This window comes from Giraffa tippelskirchi, chromosome 1 (genome assembly GCF_054371585.1).
Source record: "Giraffa tippelskirchi isolate mGirTip1 chromosome 1, T2T-mGirTip1v1.2.pri, whole genome shotgun sequence".
Taxonomy (NCBI): domain Eukaryota; kingdom Metazoa; phylum Chordata; class Mammalia; order Artiodactyla; family Giraffidae; genus Giraffa; species Giraffa tippelskirchi.
The window spans coordinates 5,629,891-5,652,095 of NC_137275.1; the positions used below are offsets into that span (position 1 = coordinate 5,629,891).

The following is a 22,205-nucleotide window of genomic DNA, read 5'->3' on the forward strand; positions in this document are numbered from 1 at the left end:
CCCAACCCAGGGATCAAACCCGTGTCTCTTATGTCTCCTGCATAAGCAGGCAGGTTTTTTTTCCCACTTGCACAGCCTGGGAAGCCTGATATCTTTATGTTCACTCATGCAAAATTCAGCCATTCTATATATAGTAAGTGCCTACTCTTTATTCCATATTGCTCTGGGTTCTGAGACAATACAGCCAGGAGCAAACAGACATAGCTCCTCGGCCTTCTTGAAGCTTGTATTCCAGCAAAGAAGCAGGTAATACACAAATACATGATCAATGCTATGAAGAAAAATTAATTAGGATGTGATTAATAATTCATTACCTACTTAATAGCCAGAGGGGAGAGCATTCTGTGGTTGCTTTTATGTGCTGTGCACAGCATCCCTGTGGGGCTGGCCCTGTCCGCGTCCTTATCTGACAAATGAGGAACCTGAGTTCAGGGTGATTGAGTCACTTGCCCAAGGTCACACAGCAGCTGAGCTGGGATTCAAGTTCAGGCCAGGTGGCTCCAAGTCCACACTCTTGACCCACACTCTTGGTCCACTCCTAGCAAGAGGTCAGGGGTAGTGAGACCTCGGAGCAACAACGCCAGGAGGGTCCCTGGGCCTTTTTGTCAGTTCTTTATAGTGACAGAGGAGAAAGGGAGGAATGAGAGAGAGGACAGACCCATGTGCCTGTCAGGATGCAGTGGCCCTGCTCCAGACCCTGTGGTCCAAGGCCCCTCGTCTCCCTGTAAGATGGCACCACCCCTCTCGGGGGCAATGGAGTGCAGACACCAGAAGTGTCATTTCAACCTGGGATGGGGAAGGCGAGTCACAGTCTGTTTACTGAGAGGAGCTAGGCAGCCAGGGAGGGGCTATTGGATGATGGTGGGTAGTGAGGGGATTTTTTTTTTTTAATGCTGTTTAACACACAAGAGATGTTAGCATCATGCTGGTAACTGGGTACCAAGGCTCAGGCAAACCAGACCCACCCCAGAACCCACAGAGCGCTCAGAAGCTGCCTTCTCTTCCCTACATCCTCGGGTTTCTCTGAAACCTGCACTCGGCCTGTCAGACTCCAGCAGCTGGCGCCCACACGGTTCCACCAGACCTGGGTGGGTGCAGTGGGGCAGTTAAGCCCTGCCGCCAGCAAGCCTATGCAACATTGAATTCACTGTCGGAACCTCTGTTCCTTTGCTCGTAGACACTGTCTAAAGGTCAGAAGCACAGCCCCCAGTGGACTTCTGTGGAATGCGAAGCTGACCCTCTTTTACTGCTTCTCATTTCCAAGGATTTTTACATCCCTGTAAAATGCTCCTGGAATGCTGACTTGGCCTGCAGATGGTGCCTTTCTTCCTTTCCTTTTCTTTCTTTCTCTCCCTCTCTGCCTTCCTGATTTCATTCCCTTCTTTCCTTCCTTCCTTCTCTCTTCCTTTCCCTTTGCATGTGTGCATGCTAAGTTGCTTCAGTCGTGTCCGACTCTTTGCAACCCTATGGACCATAGCCCACCAGACTCCTCTGTCCATGGCATTCTCCAGGCAAGAAGGCTGGAATGAGTTGTTGTTCCCATTCTCCAGGGTCCTTTCCCTTTAGTTTCCTTTTTAAAGAGGGCTGCTTTTGTTTATGGAGTTTGGATGTTTATAAATCAGTCCCACAGATACGGTAAGGGTGAATTTCAGCCCCTTCAAACTAAAGAGTCTCAGTTGAGACACTTTTTTACTTATAAAATGCAAAATTAACGTTAATCCCAAGATGAATCTTTCCAAATGACTAATCTTTGATCCTTAATTATCTGGACCAGAACATTCAGATATGAAAATTCCAGACATGGGACCTTAAAACCTTCCTTTCTTCTCCTTGCGGTTTTGGTTCTCCAGCCCTGAACTCTGAAAGTGGCTTTATCTCTGCATTAAAACCCCTCGGGTACACGTAACCAGGCTGGGGTTGGCAGCCTCTCTACGCAGACATGCCAAGTCTACCTTCATCCACTTGCTAAACATCTCTTAAGTAGCTAAGATGATGGAGAAATGTTCTCTGCCTTCAGGGAACCTCAGTCACTGACAGAAAGACAATAAAATGGAGGATTCCAGGGCTGCAGCGTAAGCCGCACGGTCTGTGCATCCGCGGAGAGTTATGGAAACAATGACATGCATTCAATGCTTACAGAGTCTGACTCTGTGCCAAACGCTTTACATGTATGATGTTGTTAATACCTGTAACTGCTCACTGAATGCATGGATCTTCTATTCCCATTTCTACAGATGAAGAAACTGGGGTGTGAAGGGTATAAATGGTTTGTTCAAGGTCACCAGGTGAGTCAATGAATTCAGAACGTTGACTACAGCATCCAAGCTTAAAATCACTTTAAGGGTACCAAGGAGAGGGGCTCCCCTGGCGAGCCAGTGGTTGGGAATCTGCCCTTTCACTGCAGAGGGCACAGATTTGATCCCTGGTCCGAGAAATAAGATTTCCCATGCCTCGGGCACAGCCAAAATAATAGTAATAATTTTAAAGAAGAGAACCAAGGAGAGAAGTGGAACACTAGAAGAGAAAAAGGGATGCTCCACTACAGGACGCGGTCCTCGAGCTGAGATTTAAGGTTGCCTGGGACTCAGGATGAAGCAGAAGAGGGAAGATTAGGGTGTTGCAGGCAAAGGATGCCGCGTGAGCGATGGTTTCAAGGTGTGCTGAGCCTGGAAACACTAAGGGAAGGGGTGAGACTGAAATGGAGTTGGGAGAATGGTGGGGACAGCCAGTTTATTATTTTAATTCTACAAACCTTTCCCGTGACTTCAAAATCCACTTTAAAGGGTCATGTTTTATTAGCTTCTATTTTAGTGACCACTTAACACCTTACAGGGAACGTCTTGTGTAATATCCAGTCCTGGGGACGGGCCCAGTTTCCCTGTGTCTGCCTGTCTCTACAGAGAGGAAATGGTCTCTTTCGCCACTCTTGGCATTGCTAAAGGTTGCCGAGTCCTGGTTTTGATTAAGTTTGAAATCACACACATACGTCTGTTTCTCTGGCAGCCTTTCTCTAACTCAGTTGAACTGTGCTGATATTAAAACACAGAATTGAATGACTTGTGGTGTCCCCATGGGTTTGAGTTTGAGCAGTTCCAATAAATCATCATATTGAAATAATTTCATAAGAATTCTTGATGTTTGGCACCTTTAAAAAATCAAGGAATGGAATTTTTTTGCTTCTCTAGTCTAGAGGAGTTATTTTTCTTTTAATAAAGTGAAGGGACTTGGGGTAAAAAAAAATTCCAGAAAATGGCAAACCATCTGAAAATGTCAGATATGGATAACTCACTTGGAGCAATAACCCCATGAGTTGGAAGTCTGTGGTTAATTACTTAATTTCATCATCTACAGATACATAAAACTTAGCATACTTGAGGGTCGTCACATTGTAAGAGAAACGCTTTGTGATCTAAATGGCAGGAAAAATGCAAAAGTTGCCAACATTCAGTGCTGGTGAAGTTGTGGATAAAGTGTGTACTATCAGGCGTCCATGGAATCCCCTCCTGGGTCTTCAATACCTGGCTGTTAGAGCTGGGAAAGAGCTCATCAGTTACACATAGAATGATTTCATCCATTATTTCTGAAAGTTGAATAGTTTTTCTTGATGTCTGCTTGGTGGGAAAAAATGAAAACAATAGAAACATCCATTGGACATTGGTTACAACACCATCATAAGGCAGCCTCCCAGCCATAAGGGAGTTTAGGGAGTGAGGTCTACTCTATGCCTAGAAAAAGAAATCAGATCTAGTGAACAGTTAGTGAGTCTCTGCAACAGTACTGTATTATTTTTTTGCATGTGGATAAAAAATTAATAAAACTGAAAAATTAATAAAATTTATTGTAACTAAAAAATTAATAAAAATTAAATTCAGGCTTAGAAACAAACAAAGGTTGGCCGATTAAAAGCAACAGCCATTCTACTTTATCTCACCCTGGCTCCAAGCAGCTATGCAATTTTCTTCTCTCGCCATCAGATTTTTCTGCTATAAAGTGAGGGTGTGAAATATAATCATGGATAATCTTATTACATTTATTAAATAATTGTTAGTATGCTGTATCTTATTTTTCCCACATATGTTAAGTGTTATTCATAATCACTAATCAGGAGCTAATCAGTATCACCATGAGCTGAGTTCACTCTACTCAAATCAGAGAAACTTGCTAAACATATTCTTTTTTAATAGTATTTTTGAAATATGGAACTAGCTAGGGGTGCTTTTTAAGATCTTCAGAAACCCACTGGAATTAGGAAGTGCTGGAATCACTGGACTAAATGTGAGGTCTTCTCTTGCTCCATCGTTCTAATTTAGTACCTAGGCTAGTGCCTCATATAAAGCACTGCTTTCATGGGTCTTTGTTAAAGAAATTAATAAAATCATGAATTTATGCAAAACTTTATTTAAAATATATGTGTGCACAAGAGAAAGGTTTGTACCAAGTACAAAAAATATTTAATAATTGCAAATATATTAATAAGTAATTTTCTGAAGGAACTTAGACAACCAGCTCACTAATAAGTGAGGAAGCAGTTGATCAAATTAGACATCCGTCAGGATTAAAAAGGACAAAATCATAAACACAAGAGTTACAAACATAATTTGGTTTTCTTTCCATAGTAAGTGATATGATCAGATCTCAAATCAACAAAAAGTACTTCCCTTACTCTTAGAGGAAATGCTCAAAAAAATTAGGGGAAAAAAAAGAAAGCCTATTACTTACCTCACTGTTTAATCCTTTTGTCCTGGAAGAGCTATTCCAACTATTGTAGTAAGATGAGAAATTTAAATGATATAAATATATTGGAAAGAAGGAAATACATAGATTTCTTCACCTAGAAAAATCAAAACAATCTTCCAAAAGACTATTAAAATAGTGAGAGCATTAAAGTAAGTGTCTGTGTTCCAAACAGAAAAATAATGAAAAAAATTACACTAACCATTCAGCATAATAAAATATTCAAGCACTATTAGCTATCTACTTATAGAAAGCTACAGAATTATTTTGAGGTGGAAATAAAGATTTAAACAAATGGACATTTTATCTTCTTGTACGGGATGATTGGGTATTCTAAAGATGTCAATTCTTTTTTAGCAAATTTAATTTAAACCAACCTCCTTCCAATTTTTCTTGGTAGGGGGGCAGGACTTGCAAAATTATCTTAAAGTTTATCTAGAAGATTAAGCAGTATCAGTATCAGTTATGAAAATGTTGAAATAAAAATGATAGAGCAGGAATAAATCTACCGGATGTAAACTACACTATGAAGTTTGGATAACTAAAAGAATATCATACTGTCCTAAGAAAAGAGTGAGAGAATGTTGTGGTTATGTAATAGTTCATGCAGACAAACTCTTCTAAGGTATAAATATATAAGTTCTGGTTGCTACTTCCTTGGTGGTCCAATAGTTAAGACTTCGCCTTCCAACTCAGAGGATGCCAGTTCAATCCCTGTTGGGGGAACTAAGATCCCATATGCCTCACAGCCACAAAATGTACAACAGAAGCAAAATCAGTAAAGATTTTTAAAACAGTTTACATTGAAAAAAAAAAAAAAACTTTAATTTTTTTTTTAATTTTTAAAAATTAAAAAATGGCAGCAGCCCAAATTATGGGAAATGCACACGCTCCTTACACACGTGCTGTCTCCTCAGCCAGGACTACATTCTTCCCTCTGGTTCCCTGTGTCTGATTGGTGTCTATGCTTCCCCGATGGCTCGGTTGGTAAAGAATACACATGCAACGCAAGAGACCCTGGTTCGATTCCTGGCTCAGGAAGATCCGCTGGAGAAGGGATAAGCTACTTACTCCAGTATTCTTGGGCTTCCCTGGTGGTTCAGCTGGTAAGGAATCCGCCTGCAATGTGGGAGACCTGGATTCGAGTCCCGGGTTGGGAAGATCCCCTGGAGAAGGGAAAGGCTACCCACTCCAGTATTCTGGCCTGGAGAATTCCATGGACTGTATAGTCCACGGGGTCGCAAAGAGTCAGATACAACTGAGTGACTTTCACTTTCACTTTCATCCTTCAGCTCAGGTGTTTCTCTGACGCCTCACTCTCTTCCCATCACCACTGGCCCATGTCCATGAGGCACAGTAACTAGGGCATGGATTTAATCTGGAAGTTATTCAAGGGTTTCAATTTCATACCTATAGGGTACTGATTGGTGGTAAGCAGTGCAGCAGTGGCTGTGGACTTCCCTCGCACAATGTCATTATCAAAACTGTGGAACAAAGAGATAAAGAATTTTGCCCATCATGAAAGGCACATAAGTGAGAAAAAACACTCTGTGGTATAGCTGAAAAAAATCATGGACCAAAGTTATCTGATTATGCCCAAGCGCTGGTTGAATTAAATAAGGTGAAATGAGGCAAGTCTTACACGTAAATTCTTGGAACTTTTAAACTGTAAATCCATTCATGGACTGCACTCACTGAGTCAGTAAATGTGTGTGGGTTCCAGTTGTGTGTCGGGGATGGATCAACAACAGAGAACAAGAACGAGCCGTGACTTGCATCCTATTCTATTTGTCCTTAATTAATGAACTCATAGCTCTAAGAGTCACTTGAGCAGAAGCTCCCTAAGAGCGGGATGGGATTTATCACAGTCTGCATTGTTCCTCCAACATCTCTGTTAGGTGGTATCTTCTGGTAGAAAATGGAAGAAAAACACCTATTAGATTTCTGGGAGGAGCAAAAAATTTCGTGGCTCTTTGGAACCATGTTGACAGGTGGATGACACATTTAAAAGCAGCAACTTCATCAGATCATAATATAATGCATGAAAAACAGAGTAAGTCCATCTGATCACATCATTGGCTAAAGTCTGCAACTGCTGTTTAATTGCAGTGAGATTGATCTGCCCGCCTTTGCAACAGCCAAGAAGGTTCTGGGTAATCTGGCCCCACCTCTTTTTCTGAACTCACCTGTCATCTTACTCTCCTTGCCTGTGATCCGGCCACACATCCTTCTTTCTGATCCCGGGACACGCCAGGCTTGTTCAATTCCAGCTCATTTCTGTCTTACGGTTTTTGCCTTATAGGACCTTTTCATTCCCAGATACTCACATGGCCTGTCCAGTCTAGATTCAGCTCCATCAACACCTCCTCACTGCAGCCTTGCAGACCAGCCAACCTAAACCAGACTGCCTTCCTTCCCTACCAATTTTATTCTCTGTCTTCCCACTTGTCTGCTGTTTATCTCCAGCGCCTAGAACAATGTCAGGCCCATAGCATGTACTTAATAAACATATATTGAAGGAAAGAATCTTTGAAATATCAAGAAAGAATAGTGTTTAAATCAGATTGCTTTGTTTACAAAAAGTAGTTAAAGGTACATTACAATGAAAATAATGTATGAAAGTCAAGTGATTTTGGCTTGCTTTACCTTCAGCAAGACAAAGGAATCTGCCTTAATCCTGTGTCACCCCCATCAGAGTTCAAGCACGTTTTAACTCCATCATTTTGGTTATATAGTTATATTTGGTGGCTCAGTAGTAAAGAATCTTCCTGTCAATGTAGAAACCACAGGAGATGAAAGTTCGATCTCAGGATCAGGAAGATCCCCTGGAGGAGGAACCAGCAACCCACTCCAGTATTCTTGCCTGGAGAATTCCATGGACAAAGTCTCCAGTGGGCCACAGTCTATGGGGCTGCAGAGTCAGACACAACCTGAACTGTGTGTGATGTCACAAGTACCATAAATAAAAACATCAGTGTTGTTTATTTCGGTACTAGGAGCATTCCCATTATGTTAGCATAATGCATTTACTAATTTCTGAATTCAGGTAGGTCTAAAGTTGACTGAATCTTCACGTGTATTATGTAGTAGAATTTTGTACTTATGATGTAGTGGTATCTCTAGTAGAATTTCCTCTTGAATTTTTGAGATACTGCAGCTTTAGAACAACTCTATAAAAACTACTCAGATTTAGGCAACCAGTTTATCCATTGTCATGTTTAAATCATGTTTAAAAATCATAGTTATCAATTGCTTTATAATAATTAACTATGCCTAATTAAAAGCACTAATGTGCAGTGTGGTAGCATGATTTCCTTTTCCAATGAGGTAGAAAATCACTAGTTAAATAATTGTCAAGAGTTAAGTGGTCCTAATATATTGTTAGTTACATACATTGCTCTTATTCCCCATTTTCATTGGGATCCTCAACCTTTTACATTTTTTGTAGGGAATTTTCTTTGAAAGGTGAAGTTATAGGCATTTAGAATATAAGGGATGACCCCCAAATCAAAAGGTCTTCACATTGGACAATGGTTTTCAGAGCACTTAAGATCTGAACATTAGGACCTCAATTTGGCCAGGATATTTACCCAAGAGCTTAACGTCACATCTAATAAACTACCTGAGAGTTAGACACTCCCCAGACTAGGAGTTATTATTACACTGATTTCCCTGGAAGTATCTGAGTATGCTCATTTCACCACAACCTCATCAGGTTGATGTTTTAATCTTTTTAATTTTATTTTAATATGTATTTTGATTACTAGTTTGAACATTTTCTCATGTGATTATTTTCTTCTTGCAATTTCTTTCATGTTAACTCCTTCTCAACATCCTCAAGAGTTTAAGAAAAGCAGTTCCTCATTATTAGTAGAGACAAACTACTCCAAAAGGCAGATGCTTGTATCTTCTCGGTGATTAAGAGCTACCAATGTGTACCATTTGATTTGTAAATGGGGGTGGGGAGTGGGAATCAGCTACCATCTACGGGTATCATGTAGACAGCTTAATGTCTACAAGTAACACCTATGAGAAAAAAGAGAAGCTAGATGCTGCCTCCACAGCTCCATCAGCCCACCAACTTTCACAGCAAGAACTTCTGGGGAAGAGGGGCCAATGCTTGGGGACAAACAGAACAACAAAGAAAAACTTCCCAAGGAACTAGAATTCAGAGCTCAGCACCCAAACTACCTTTGAATAATGGGCTTCCCTGGTGGTTCAGATGGTAAAGAATCTGCCTGCAGTGCAGGAGACTGGGGTTCAGTCTCTGGGTTGGGAAGATCCTCTGAGGAAGGAAATGACAACCCACTCCAGTGTTCTTGCCTGGGAATTCCCATGGACAGAGGAACCTGGTGGGCTACAGTCCATGCAATCGCAGAGTCAGACACGATTGAGCAAATAGCACACACATACACACACACACACACAAATTGTTAGCTATTCTGGACTAATCATGTTTACTTACAAGGTAGAGCATTGTTTAAGCATTCTTTATACACATTTCAGACTCCTGAATAATTTAATCTGTGATCTTCTTTTCTGTTTCATAAACACATGGATAAGTAACATATACAGTATTCCACTCACATAATATCACAGAAAATCTTCTCATGCTGTCTGACTCACAATCCTTTCTCATTCCAGTTTTTTGGCGCTTTGACCTAAATGTGTTACAAAAATAGAGTCACTTTTATAATTATTAGAATCTTAATCTCTTTTCAAGTATATTTGAAAGATACAATCCCTTTCATGGAGGCACAAATGTAGATTTATCATATCAATATTTAAATTATTTTTTATTTCAAGGATTAACGTATCAATGTAAAGCATAGGTGTAGCTTATGAGTGGGACAGTATACAACTTAAATAGATTCAGAATTGGTATGGCTGATGAATTAGGGGACCACGGGGTCTAAATCTGAAATGTTCACTTTAGTCATTTATAATGGTGCAGTGCGGATGCACCATTTATTAAATTAAAAGGACATGTTAATCTTACTGCTTCAAAAGTAATAAAATTGTACATCAAATTCAGGATTCAGAAGAAAATGGCAAAGTTCAAAATCACAAATTTATTTTTTAACTTTATTTTTACATTATGTTACAGATACTTAGATATTTGTTATTAGAAATGAGGTGTTAAGACAAGGACAAAAATCTATCTTTGTGTTTCCAGCACCTGCCAAGGAGCTTTGCGCCTACTCTGGGTTCAGGGAAGGTTTATAGAGGAAATCAACGAATGCTCTATAGAGCAGGTTCCTCAAACACATGCAGTTCTTTTTCCTAGTTTCTTATTCCATTCATTGCACATTAAATGTTGTATCTAGTGTGCGTGCGTGTGTTGTATTTTTGACCCCACTCCCTTGTACAACAGAAGCTCTTTGATGGCAGACAGACTAGCAGCCTCCCAGAGATGTTCAGTCCTAACCCCTGGAACCTATGAAGACATCACCTTTTGGCAAAAGGAACTTTGCAGATTCAATTAAATGAAAGATCTTGAGGTGGGCAATGATCTTGGGTTATTTGGGTGGGCCCAGTGCTCTCGAGGGGGCTTCCCAGGTGGCTCAGAGGGTAAAGAATCTGCCTGCAGAGTAGGAGATGTCGGAGACTTGGGTTCGATCCCTGGCTCAGGAAGGTCCCCATGGAGGAGGCCATGGCAACCCACTCCAGTATTCTTGCCTGCAGAATCCAATGGGCAGAGGAGCCTGGTGGGCTACAGTCCACGGGGTCACAGAGAGTCAGACACGACTGAGGGACTGAGCACAGCACATGCACAGTGCACTCATCGTTCAGTTCAGCTCAGTCGCTCTTTGCAGCCCCGTGAATCGCAGCACGCCAGGCCTCCCTGTCCATCACCAACTCCCGGAGTCCACCCAAACCCATGTCCATTGAGTCGGTGATGCCATCCAACCATCTCATCCTCTGTCGTCCCCTTCTCCTCCTGCCCTCAATCCTTCCCAGCATCAGGGTCTTTTCAAATGAGTCAGCTCTTCCCATCAGGTAGTCAAAGTATTGGAGTTTCAGCTTCAGCATCAGTCCTTCTAATGAATATTCATGATTGATTCCCTTTAGGATGGACTGGTTGGATCCCCTTGCAGTCCAAGGGACTCTCAAGAGTCTTCTCCAGCACCACAGTTCAAAAGCATCAATTCTTCAGCACTCAGCTTTCTTCACCGTCCAACTCTCATATCCATACATGACCACTGGAAAAACCATAGCTTTGACTAGACCGGACCTTTGTTGGCAAAGTAGTGTCTCTGCTTTTAAATATGCTATCTAGGTTGGTCATAACCTTCCTTCCAAGGAGTAAGCGTCTTTTAATTTCATTGCTGCAATCACCATCAGCAGTGACTTTGGAGCCCAGAAAAATAAAGTCAGCCACTGTTTCCACTGTTTCCCCATCTATTTGCCATGAAGTGATGGCGGAGCCTGGTGGGCTGCCGTCTATGGGGTCGCACAGAGTCGGACACGACTGAAGCGACTTAGCAGCAGCAGCAGCAGCAGCAGATGGGACCAGATGCCATGATCTTAGTTTTCTGAATGTTGAGCTTTAAGCCAACTTTTTCACTCTCCTCTTTCACTTTCATCAATAGGCTCTTTAGTTCCTCTTCACTTTCTGCCATAAGGGTGGTGTCATCCGCATATCTGAGATTATTCATATTTCTCCCAGCAATCTTGATTCCAGCCTGTGCTTCCTCCAGCCCAGCGTTTCTCATGATGTACTCTGCATATAAGTTAAATAAACAGGGTGACAATATACAGCCTTGACGTACTCCTTTTCCGATTTGGAACCAGTCTGTTGTTCCATGTCCAGTTCTAACTGTTGCTTCCTGACCTGCATACAGGTTTCTCAAGAGGCAGATCAAGTGGTCTGGTATTCCCGTCTCTTTAAGTTTTCCACAGTTTATTGTGATCCACACATAAGGGTCCTTAAAAGTGGGAGAGGGAGGCAGAGGAGGAGGTGAGGATAAGACCATGCAGATTCCATCCACCATTGTTGACTTTGAAGATGGAGGAAGTGGCCACAGTCAAGGAGTAAGAGAGAGCCTGTGGATGCTGGAAAAGTAAGAAAAGTGATTCTCTCCTAGAGCCTCTAGAAAGGAGCACAGCCCTGCTGACACCTTAATTTGGGCCCAGCAAGATCCATGTCAGACTGTCAGAACTATAATATAAATAATAGATAATAGATAGACAGATGGATTTTAAGGCACTAAGTTTGTTGCTGTTGTTTAGTTGCTAAGTCATGTCCAACTCTGCGACCCCATGGACTGTAGCCCACCAGTCTCCTCTGTCCAAGGGATTTCCCAGGCAAGAAAATTGGATTGGCTTGTCATGTCCTTCTCCAGGGGATCTTCCCACCCAAAGATTGAACCTACGTCTCTGGCATTGGCAGGTAGATTGTTTACCACTGAGCCACCAGGGAAGCCCAAGTTTGTAGCAGCAACAATTAAAATACAGATATAGTCTTTGACAACTTTTTCTCATCAATTCCTCTTTATTTTGTGTGTCCGCTCCTTTATTCCATGCTGAAACAGGACAGCATTAATGAAGATACTTCTGTTTACTAATCACAGAAATCTAACATAAACTCGAGCAAAAAAGCAAGGGTACATGTCTCTCATAAGTGGGACCTCCAAGAGATGAAGTTGGCTTCTGTCCCAGCTAAGATGAGGCCCGAATCAATCCATGGAGAGTCAGTCTCTCTGATCTGCTTCCTCTGTATAGAATTCAGCATTTCTACAATTCACATGCTTTTAGTGGCAAAACTATCCTCTTCCAGGGAAGAATTCTAATTTGCCCATCTTTGTAGCCTAAGAGATTGAAAGTGTGCTGTGGTTATCCATTGCTGTACTTAGAAATGCTTGGGCAAAGTCTCTGGAAGGCAGCTCGCTTCTGATCCGTGTGAAACAAGCTCAAGGCAGCTCTCTGGGGGCTCAAGTGTCCAGAATGTCCTTCCTCATGCAAGCTACTGCTGGCTGTTGGCTGGATGCTTGACTGGGGGTGTTGTCCTTTGTACTCCCCTTCATGCGACTGCTCCACGTGGCTAGGTTGGGCTTCTCGCAAGATGGCAGTTTTAAGAGTAGTTGGACTTTGCACATAGCAACCAGTTTTTCCCTTAAGCTCAAAGTGGAAGCATCTAGGCCTTCTCAAGTTTGGGCCCCCATAGACAGAAGGTTACTCCTGCCACCTTCTATATATTTTATTTATTTACTTATTTTTAATTGAAGGATAATCGCTTTACAATATTGTGTTGGTTTCTACCATATATCAACATGGATCAGACATAGGGGTAGGCATGTCTCCTCCCTCTTGAACCTCCCTCCCACCTCCCACTCCATCCCACCCCTCTGTTGTTGTTCAGATGCTCAATTGTGTCCAACTCTTGGCGATCCCAAGGACTGCTGCATGCCAGGCTTCCCTGTCCTTCACCATCTCCCAGAGCTTGCTCAAACTCATGTCCGTTGAGACAGTGATCAGTGATTTCCATCCAGCAATCTTGTCCTCTGTAGTTCCCTTTTCCTCCTGCCTTCAATCTTTCCCAGCCTCAGGGCTTTTTCTAAGGAGTCAGCTCTTTGCATCAGGTGACCAAAGTATTGGAGCTTCAGCTTCAGCATCAGTCCTTCCAATGAATATTCAGGACTGATTTCCTTTAGGATGGACTGGTTTGATCTCCTTGCAGTCCAAGGGACTCTCAAGAGTCTTCTCCAACACCACAGTTGAAAAGCATCAATTCTTCGGCGCTAGCTGTCTTTATAGTCCAACTCTCACATTCATACAAAAGTACTGGAAAAACTGTAGCTTTGACTAGATGGACCTTTGTCAACAAAGTGATGACGCAGCTTTTTAATATGCTGTCTAGGTTGGTCATAGCTTTTCTTCCAAGGAGCAAGCATCTTTTAATTTTCCACCCCTCTAAGTTGTCACAGAATTCAAGATTTGAGCTCCACACATCAGGCAACAAATTTCCACTGACTGTCTATTTTATATATGGTACTGCACATATTCCAATGCTCCTCTCTCTATTCATCCCACCCTCTTCTTCCCCTACTGTGTCCACAAGTCTGTTCTTTATGTCTGCATCTCCATTTCTGCCCTGCAGATAGGTTCATCAGTACCATCTTTCTAGAATCCATATATATGCCTTAATATAGGATATTTGTCTTTCTCTTCTGGACTTACTTCACTCTGTGTAACCTTAAAAAAACAGATGCTGGAGAGGGTGCAAAGAAAAGGGATCCCTCTTGCACTGTTAGTGGGACTGCAAATTGATACAACCACTATGGAGAACGGTACAGAGATTGCTTAAAAACCTAGGAATAAAACTACCATATGACCCAGCAATCCCAATACTGGGCATATACCCTGAGAAAATCATAATTGAAAAAGACACAGGTACCCCAGTGTTCACTGCAGCATTATTTACAATAGCCAGACATGGAAGCAACCTAGATGTCCATCAACAGATAAATGGATGAAGAAGTTGTTGTATATATACACAATGGAATATTTCATGCGTGCAAGCTAAGTGGCTTCAGTCGTGTCCGACTCTTTGCAACCCTGTGGACTGAAGTCACCAGGCTCCTCTGTCCATGGGGATTCTCCAGGCAAGAATAGTGGAGTGGGTTGCCATGCCCTCCTCCAGGAGATTGTCCCGACCCAGGGATCGAACCTGCATCTCTTATGTGTTCTTGCCTTGGCAGCCAAGTTCTTTACCACTAGCCACCTAGGAAGCCCCAGTGGAATATTACTCAGCCATAAAAAGGAATGTGTTTGACTCAGTTCTAATGAGGTAGATGAACCTAGAGCTTATACAGAGTGAAGTAAGCCACCTTCTGTTTATGAAAGCAGATAACAGGATCCAGGCCAGATTTGAAAAGAGGAGACTACATATGTAAGGCTGTGAATCCCACTGTGATTCACTGGGGTCATCAGAGTAGCTAGTCTACCATGGAGGATAACAGAGCTTTATGCATGATGGTCCAAGTAAGACAGTGGGAAAATGGTAGAGGTAGTCCCACAAAGGAAACAGGACTGAAAACAACCCTCAGGTATCCTTAACAATCATTTCCTTCAGTGATAGAAAGGATTCAGTGAAGCAAAGCTGACACCCTCTACATCTATTGACTACAGAGTTTGTGCATTATCTAGGGTTAGAGAGGATATACTAGATGCAGACAAATACTCTATAATTCCACTTATACGTGTCACCTAGAGTAGTCAAATTCAGAATCAGAAAGTATATTGTTAGATGCCAGGGAACAGGGGTCGGGAGGCGGGGAGGGAGAGCTAGTGTTTAAAGGGGACAGAGTTTCAGTTTAAGAAGGTGAAAACTTCAGGAGGTGGGTGATGGTGAGAGTTGCCCAGCAAAGTGAACATACTTTTAAAATAGTATGCTTTATTTTATGTGACTTTTATCACAAAAAAAGATCGAAAAATCTCAGTTGAAAGTTAAGGAATCTTGAACTTTTTTCCCATCTGAATTTCCTTAAACTATGAATGAAAATAATGCTTACATATAGCAAACACTACTACAGAGAAATTAAATTGTGCATGATTCATGAATAAATGATAATGTGGCTAATCCAATGATGTTTATTTGCATAACCTTTTTAATGTGACAGTTCCTTAGATATTGTAGTGAAATATTTTCACCCTACATCTATATTTTTATGGTGTGTGTTTACTTTCCACAGTACAGATCCCAAAATGTCAAATTGCTAGAGCTGATTTATGGTAATTAGTTTTAACTTGGAATATTTGAAATGCATTTAATTAATTTTAGTTGTTTAGCAAAGCACAATAAGGTTTTTTGTATTAGCAAAGTTTTCTTTATGACATATCAGCTATGCATATGTTTAAGGATATGATGGGCTCAAATGACTCTTATTTGAATTTTGTATTTAGCAAATAAACATGCACTATTGGGGATTAGGCAGTATTTAGGAAGTGTATGTATAAGGATTATTTAGGATGAAATTGCCAAAGATCCTGGAATATTCAGCACACACTTGTTGATTGGTTTCACTGCAGTAAATATGAAGCAATAACAACTATATAAATTATTCAGAGACTAGTCATTCACATTGGGATTCTTTAGCGATCACTTCAGAAAACATTTGGCAGGGTATTCTTTTTATAGTATTTTTTCTAAATCCGTGTACAAAAGAGATATAGACTCATACGAAATGGATTAATACTGATTCTTTTAAAATGAAATTAAACATTTTTAAACATTCAAGTGATGATTGCGTGATCTTTCCTACTAAAGCACTCTTTGGTAATGTATTTATCTTAAATATTATTTTTGTCTTTCAGGAAGCCTTATATAGTGAATGTAAGAGATTTATTAAAACCTTGAATCACTTGAGAGTGCTTTAGTACTTTGCCTCAAAATCTGCACATAGGCAAAATTCCTGATATTATGAGTTGGGATTTTCAGTGTAAGAGGATTTAAAATCTCTGCTAAAGCAAGGGCTTGTTAGCTGTTTCTAAGCATCATATATCAGAGAGACTCAGCTACTTACAAACCGCTCAAACTAAAATGGGACAGGACAGTACACGCAGAATGAAAGAGAACAATTTAGACCAAGTGGAAGGTATCAAGTTTTCTTTCTTCCCTTTGATTCTGGAAAGAGATTTTCTTTCAACTCCAGAAGCAGATACAGCAGTCAGCATTCACGTAGGTATGGATTTCTTTGTATACAGATAGGGATCACTTGTTAAAGATATCCATTCATTAAAGCAGTTTGAGACATGGTGTTGAAAAGTGTTTCAATGTATGTAGATTTTCTTAAAGTTTTTATTTTATATTGCAGTGTATCTGATTAACAATACTGTGATAGTTTCAGGTGAACTGCAAAGGGACTCAACCATACATATATATAATATCCATTCACCCCCAAACTCCCTTCCCATCCATGCTGCCACATAACATTGAGCAGAGTTCCCTGTGCCATATAGTAGGTCCTTGCTGGTTACTCATTTTAAATATAATAGTGTGTACATGTCCATCCCAAACTCCTATGGGCGTTTGCAGATTTGCCGTTAGAGACCCCAGTTATCTACTCGTAAGTCATGTGACTTTCAAACATGCCTAATAACTTTTTTTTGTAATAATCATTTTGTTTATTACAGTTCCCTATTGTCTTGACTTTGTGCTAAAGATCCAATGAGTGAGTGAAGCCCAAAAATAATTCATACCAAACAAAGCATTACATTATCAAAATTTATATTATGACTACTACTAATAATAAAACATGATTGAGTAACTGGTGTGCAAACAATGCATTGAAAAATCCAAGTGGATTGGATATGTTTATTTTTTTGAAAAAATGTTAACTTAGAGAATATCTATGAGGTCAAAAGTCATCAGCATTTCGCCCTTTATGTTTAAAGTACTAACTCACGTTATTGATGGATGCCAAATCTGGAAAGATGATTGCATAAATTTTTCCTGAATACTTAGAGATTTTATTTTATTCACTGTAAGCCATAAGGGATGTGGCAGTTGGTAAAGAGAAAAAAATTTGCCTCTTGGTATGATCTGTATCCAGTTGGAGGTCTGGCTGTGGTGTGGGTTATATGGGACCATCCGGCTATTTTTGTTGATGGTTTGTTTCTCTGTGTGTCTCTTCCAGCTATCGGCAGGACCCTCATCCCTCGGTATTTTAGCACTGTGTTTGAAGGAGGGGTGACCGACCTGTATTACATTCTCAAACACTCGAAAGAATCCTACCACAACTCATCCATCACGGTGGACTGCGACCAGTGCGCGATGGTCACCCAGCACGGCAAGCCCATGTTCACCAAGGTACAGGGCGCGCTCGGTGACAAGGCCCGCTCTTCTCCGGGCTGCAGGATGCTAATGAGGGCTTTCCTCTGGGACTTTAAGCTGACCTCTCACCTGTCAGATACGAGCAGCCCCGTGAGGTCGTCTTTTTGGTTTGTAACCCGGCAAGACTCTTTGGGGGATCCCTGTGCCATGATGTGTGCCTTTGATACAGACCCCAGGAAAGTCAAATGGGATAAACCTTCAAGAAGGAGGCGCGTTTTGGCTGCCTATCAAACTTAGGCCACTAAACTACAATTTTGGTGGTTTTTTCTTTTTTTATTGAGATATAATTGACATTTAACAGGCTTCTCTGGTAAAGACTCCGCCTGTTAGGGGGGAGACACAGGTTTGTTCCCTGGGTTGGGAAGATCCCTTGGAGAAGGGAATGGCAACCCACTCCATTCTTGCCTGGAGAATTCCAGGGACTGAGGGGTCTGATGGGCTACAGTCCATGGATTCACAGGGTGTCGGACACCACTGAGTGACTAACATTTATACCACTTATACTTAACAGTGTATTAGTGTTACGTTTACATGTTGATTTGATATATGTATATATTGTGAGGTGATTACTAGTAAGTTTAGTTAACGTCCATCACTGTGCTTAGTCACTCAATCGTATCCAACTCTTTGTGACCCCATGGACTGAAGCCCCCCAAGCTCCTCTGTCCATGGGATTTCTCAGGCAAAAATACTGGAATGGGTTGCCATGCCCTCCTCCAGGGGATCTTCCTGACCCAGGGATCGAACCCAGGTCTCCCGCATTGCAGGCGGATTCTTTCCTGTCTGAGCCACCAGGGAAGCCCCACATCCATCACTACACGTTTAGAATTTCTTTCTTGTGACGAAGCCCTTTAACACATTATTGACTGGGGGATTTTTGTAGAAGCTAACGCCTGTGGTGTTACTATGTCTCCGGTCAGTAATGTGTTAAGGAATATTAGTATCTTTCAAATACATAACACTCTAAAGATACTATGTATTCTTCACTATAGCCCATGACGATATACATTACAAAGAATTTCAGTTTTGATACTCAGGGATATCCTACAACTAAGAGAACATTCTTCTATTATTGTGCAGTCAGTATTTGTGCTTTGTTATTGAAATTAAAGTTTTTAAAGCTAAACTCAAATATTAAGAAGCAGGGGGAAAATCAACAAAACCACAATTCAACTAGTCATAATCTTTAAGGAACACAAAAGTATAAAAATATAAATGGAATACTATAGACAATCCCTTTATATCATCTCCCAAGCAGAAAAATTAGTAAGAATAAATATTTAGTCAAAGAATCTGGCAAATGGAAGTTTATTTTAACGAACACTGGTTCATTGCATTTTGACTAAGACTCAGTGTGAAACTAATTTGTAACATCAACAGGACCAGTTCTCTCGTTTAGCTGAAAACACAAATGACAACCTTCTCTTTATAGTTAAGAGAAGTTGAATTATCAGGGTTAATTGCGGAAGCCTAAATTATAAAACTGAAGATGTATCTGCTACTTACACACTATTTTGCTGAAAGAGTAGGTATAAAATGTTTATTATTTAAAGTATTCTTTGATCTTGGTGCAGTTTCACCTTTCCGGTGCCCACAGGGGTGTTAAAAACCACAGGCAAAGGAAATGCTTATATAAATGCAAAAATGAATCATCCAATACCATTGAGTTTATGGTATCTTGATTATCATCCGTAGACATTTTAAATGTGGAACAGGAGGCGGATTTTTCCCATTTTCCCTTTTTAACCATTGAGCGGAGAGAAAAGCTGTCAGTCTGGGATAAGGAAGATTCCCACTGCATGTGATGGAGCGTGCTGGTCTTGAAGAGAGTTTTGCTGTGTGGAAAGTCATGGTCACCTGGGTGATGGTTTACTCTGTCCATGAGTCACTGATTTTTGGAGACACCAAACGTTTACATCACCTTGTGGATACAGGAGCCATTTCTAGCATTACAAAGCCCAAGCATTGCAGGGAAAGCCTTTTTCTGTTGCTTCAGTATCCGTTGTGTAGGCTTAGTGTTACTTTCGGAGAAGACAATGGCAACCCACTCCAGTACTCTTGCCTGGAAAATCCCATGGACGGAGGAGCCTGGTAGGGGGTCCATGGGGTCGCTAAGGGTCAGACACGACTGAGCGACTTCACTTTCACTTTTCACTTTCATGCATTGGAGAAGGAAATGGCAACCCACTCCAGCGTTCTTGCCTGGAGAATCCCAGGGACGGGGGAGCCTGGTGGGCTGCCGTCTATGGGGTCACACAGAGTCGGACACGACTGAAGTGACTTAGCAGCAGTGTTACTTTCCCTGGAAAAGGGAATGGCAACCCAGCCCAGAACTCTTGCCTGGAGAAGTCCACGGACAGAGGAGCCCGGCGGGCTACAGTCCATGGGGCCACAAAGAGTCAGACACAACTGAGCCACTGAACACACTCACACTAGTGCTCCTTCAGGTCATTCCAGAAAAAACACACCACTGCCTTATGCTTTCAGAGAAAAAATAAATCCGTGATAGTTAAACTTGGCTGTAATGAAGGAGCTACTTCCAAAGCCTGTAGCCACTGAAAATAAAAATGCAGATTGCAATGGGCCTTTCATATATTTCCTCCATTTCTTTCTCAGACTGAAACTTTTTCAGAAATGAACATAGCTGCTCTGAAGATATCGTGCTATACATGCCAAATTGGTTTTAAATGAAAAAGAATCCCATTCTTCCTATGAATTGATAAAGTGTTTTTTTTTTTCTTTTTCATTCAAATTAGGAAACCAAGGTTCTCCTCTGTTACCTCCTCCTCCCTGCTGGAGCACTCCCTCTCACACGGCACCCCCTACCACACGGGGACATTCTCCTGAACTCAGCTCTCTGGGTTTCAAGCTTTAATTATTTAGATCACCCATCTGACTCTACTCCATGGCAATACTTTTGCCAGCTCCAATAATGAATATTTCTATACTGTGATGAAAAATATCACTTTCTGGGAAGTGTAGCTTAGCTGTGTGGCCTTCGTCCAGATGCTAATTATGCACATTTATTTTTAGAATATTCCAAAGCGTTTCATTTTCTCTCTCTCTCTCTTTTTTTTTTTTTTTGGCTCCTTGGGTGATTATTATACTACCCAAAGAATCTTTCCAATTTTTCTTTTGTTCTTATATTAATTAAAAATAACTCATCTTTGTGTAATAAAATAATATGGCGATTTAGTAGAAATCAGAAGGCTAATGACCTTTCAGCATCACAAAGAAAAATAGTTTGGTAGCTGATGCTTTATTTTTTTTTTTAAAGGGGGGCCTGCTATTAGTACATAGTATCACTTAGCACTTTATGTGTAGGCATTATCAAATTGTTCTAATTTAGACTATGAATAAGCTCTAATTCTCCAAATAGCATTTGACTCTGCATTTCTGAGTTGCTTTTATGAAAATGTGGTCAACTGGTGAATCAAAAATCACCCATAGCCCTCATCAACAGGAATATTTAATATTCCTTAGCACCACAAAACATGTTTTGCAATTTCCTGACCCTAGGAACACTATAGATGCTGTAATGAGAGTTTTTACACATATACTCTGAAAGCTTTCTTTTCTGTATTCAACTTTGAATCAAATTGGAGACGAAGCTTAATAATCAGAAGAGCAATCCCCAAGGTTTTCAGAATTAAAGACTCTTGAATTGTATTTGAGAATGTGAGTACTGGCCGATACTGAAAGGACCCTCTCTGGGGTAAATATTGCATTATTTTGGGGTTCACAAACTGGAACCATAATTACAGCCATTATTGGACACCTTATCATTTCTATAAACAGAGGCTATGGTCTTTTCTTATCTCAGTTATTTACTGTGAAATTATTTACTACTGTGGAAAAGTACCATGGAAATACCAACCAGTGTGGGCCTCCCTGGTAGCTCAGCTGGTGAAGGATCCACCTGCAATACAGGAAACCCCAGTTCGATTCCTGGGTTGGAAAGATCCACTGGAGAAGGGATAGGCTACCCTCTCCTGTATTCTTGGACTTCCTTGCTGGCTCAGACGGCAAAAAATCCACCGCAATGCAGGACAGCTGGGTTCAATCCCTGGGTTAGGAGGATCCCCTGGAGAAGGGCATGGATACCCACTCCAGTATTCTGGCCTGCACAATTCAATCAACAGATGAGCCCGGCGGGCTACAGTCCATGGGGTCTCAAAGAGTTGGACATGAGTGAGTAACTTTCACTTTTTTTTCCAGTATGAATCCTCACTGATGTCTGTGACAGTTAGTTCATCATTCTTATTATTTTATAATCTTGTGTGTGTGCTTAGTCGTGTCTGACTCTGTGACCTCATGGAATGTAGCTCGCCAGGCTCCTCTGTCCATGGGATTTTCCAGGCAGGAATACTGGAGTGGGTTGTCATTTCCTACTCCAGGGATTCTTCCTGACCCAGGGGTTGAACCCCCATCGCCTGCCTTGCAGGTACATTCTTTACCATCTGAGCCACCAGGGCACCCATATTATACTCTTATCCTAACCAAATTTTTATAATATCAATGATTACATTGCTCTAATAAATGTGTATATATCTATTTAATGTTATACTCCAAGATTTATACATTTATGCTCTCATGCATGCATGCTAAGTCACTTCAAGTTGTATCCGACCCTTTG

The 22,205-nt window shown here is 41.1% G+C and overlaps 1 protein-coding gene across 18 annotated transcripts in view; it reads left to right on the forward strand.

Annotated features, from left to right (window-relative positions):
- Positions 1-22,205, forward strand: part of LDB2 (LIM domain binding 2) — a 451,461-nt gene that overhangs the window by 338,859 nt on the left and 90,397 nt on the right. For all 18 annotated transcript variants that reach the window (XM_081593122.1, XM_081593193.1, XM_081591851.1 and 15 more), the window contains one exon: positions 17,373-17,545. In XM_081593122.1, coding sequence (XP_081449248.1) covers positions 17,373-17,545 — 173 coding nt within the window. The remainder of the gene's footprint in view (positions 1-17,372; positions 17,546-22,205) is intronic.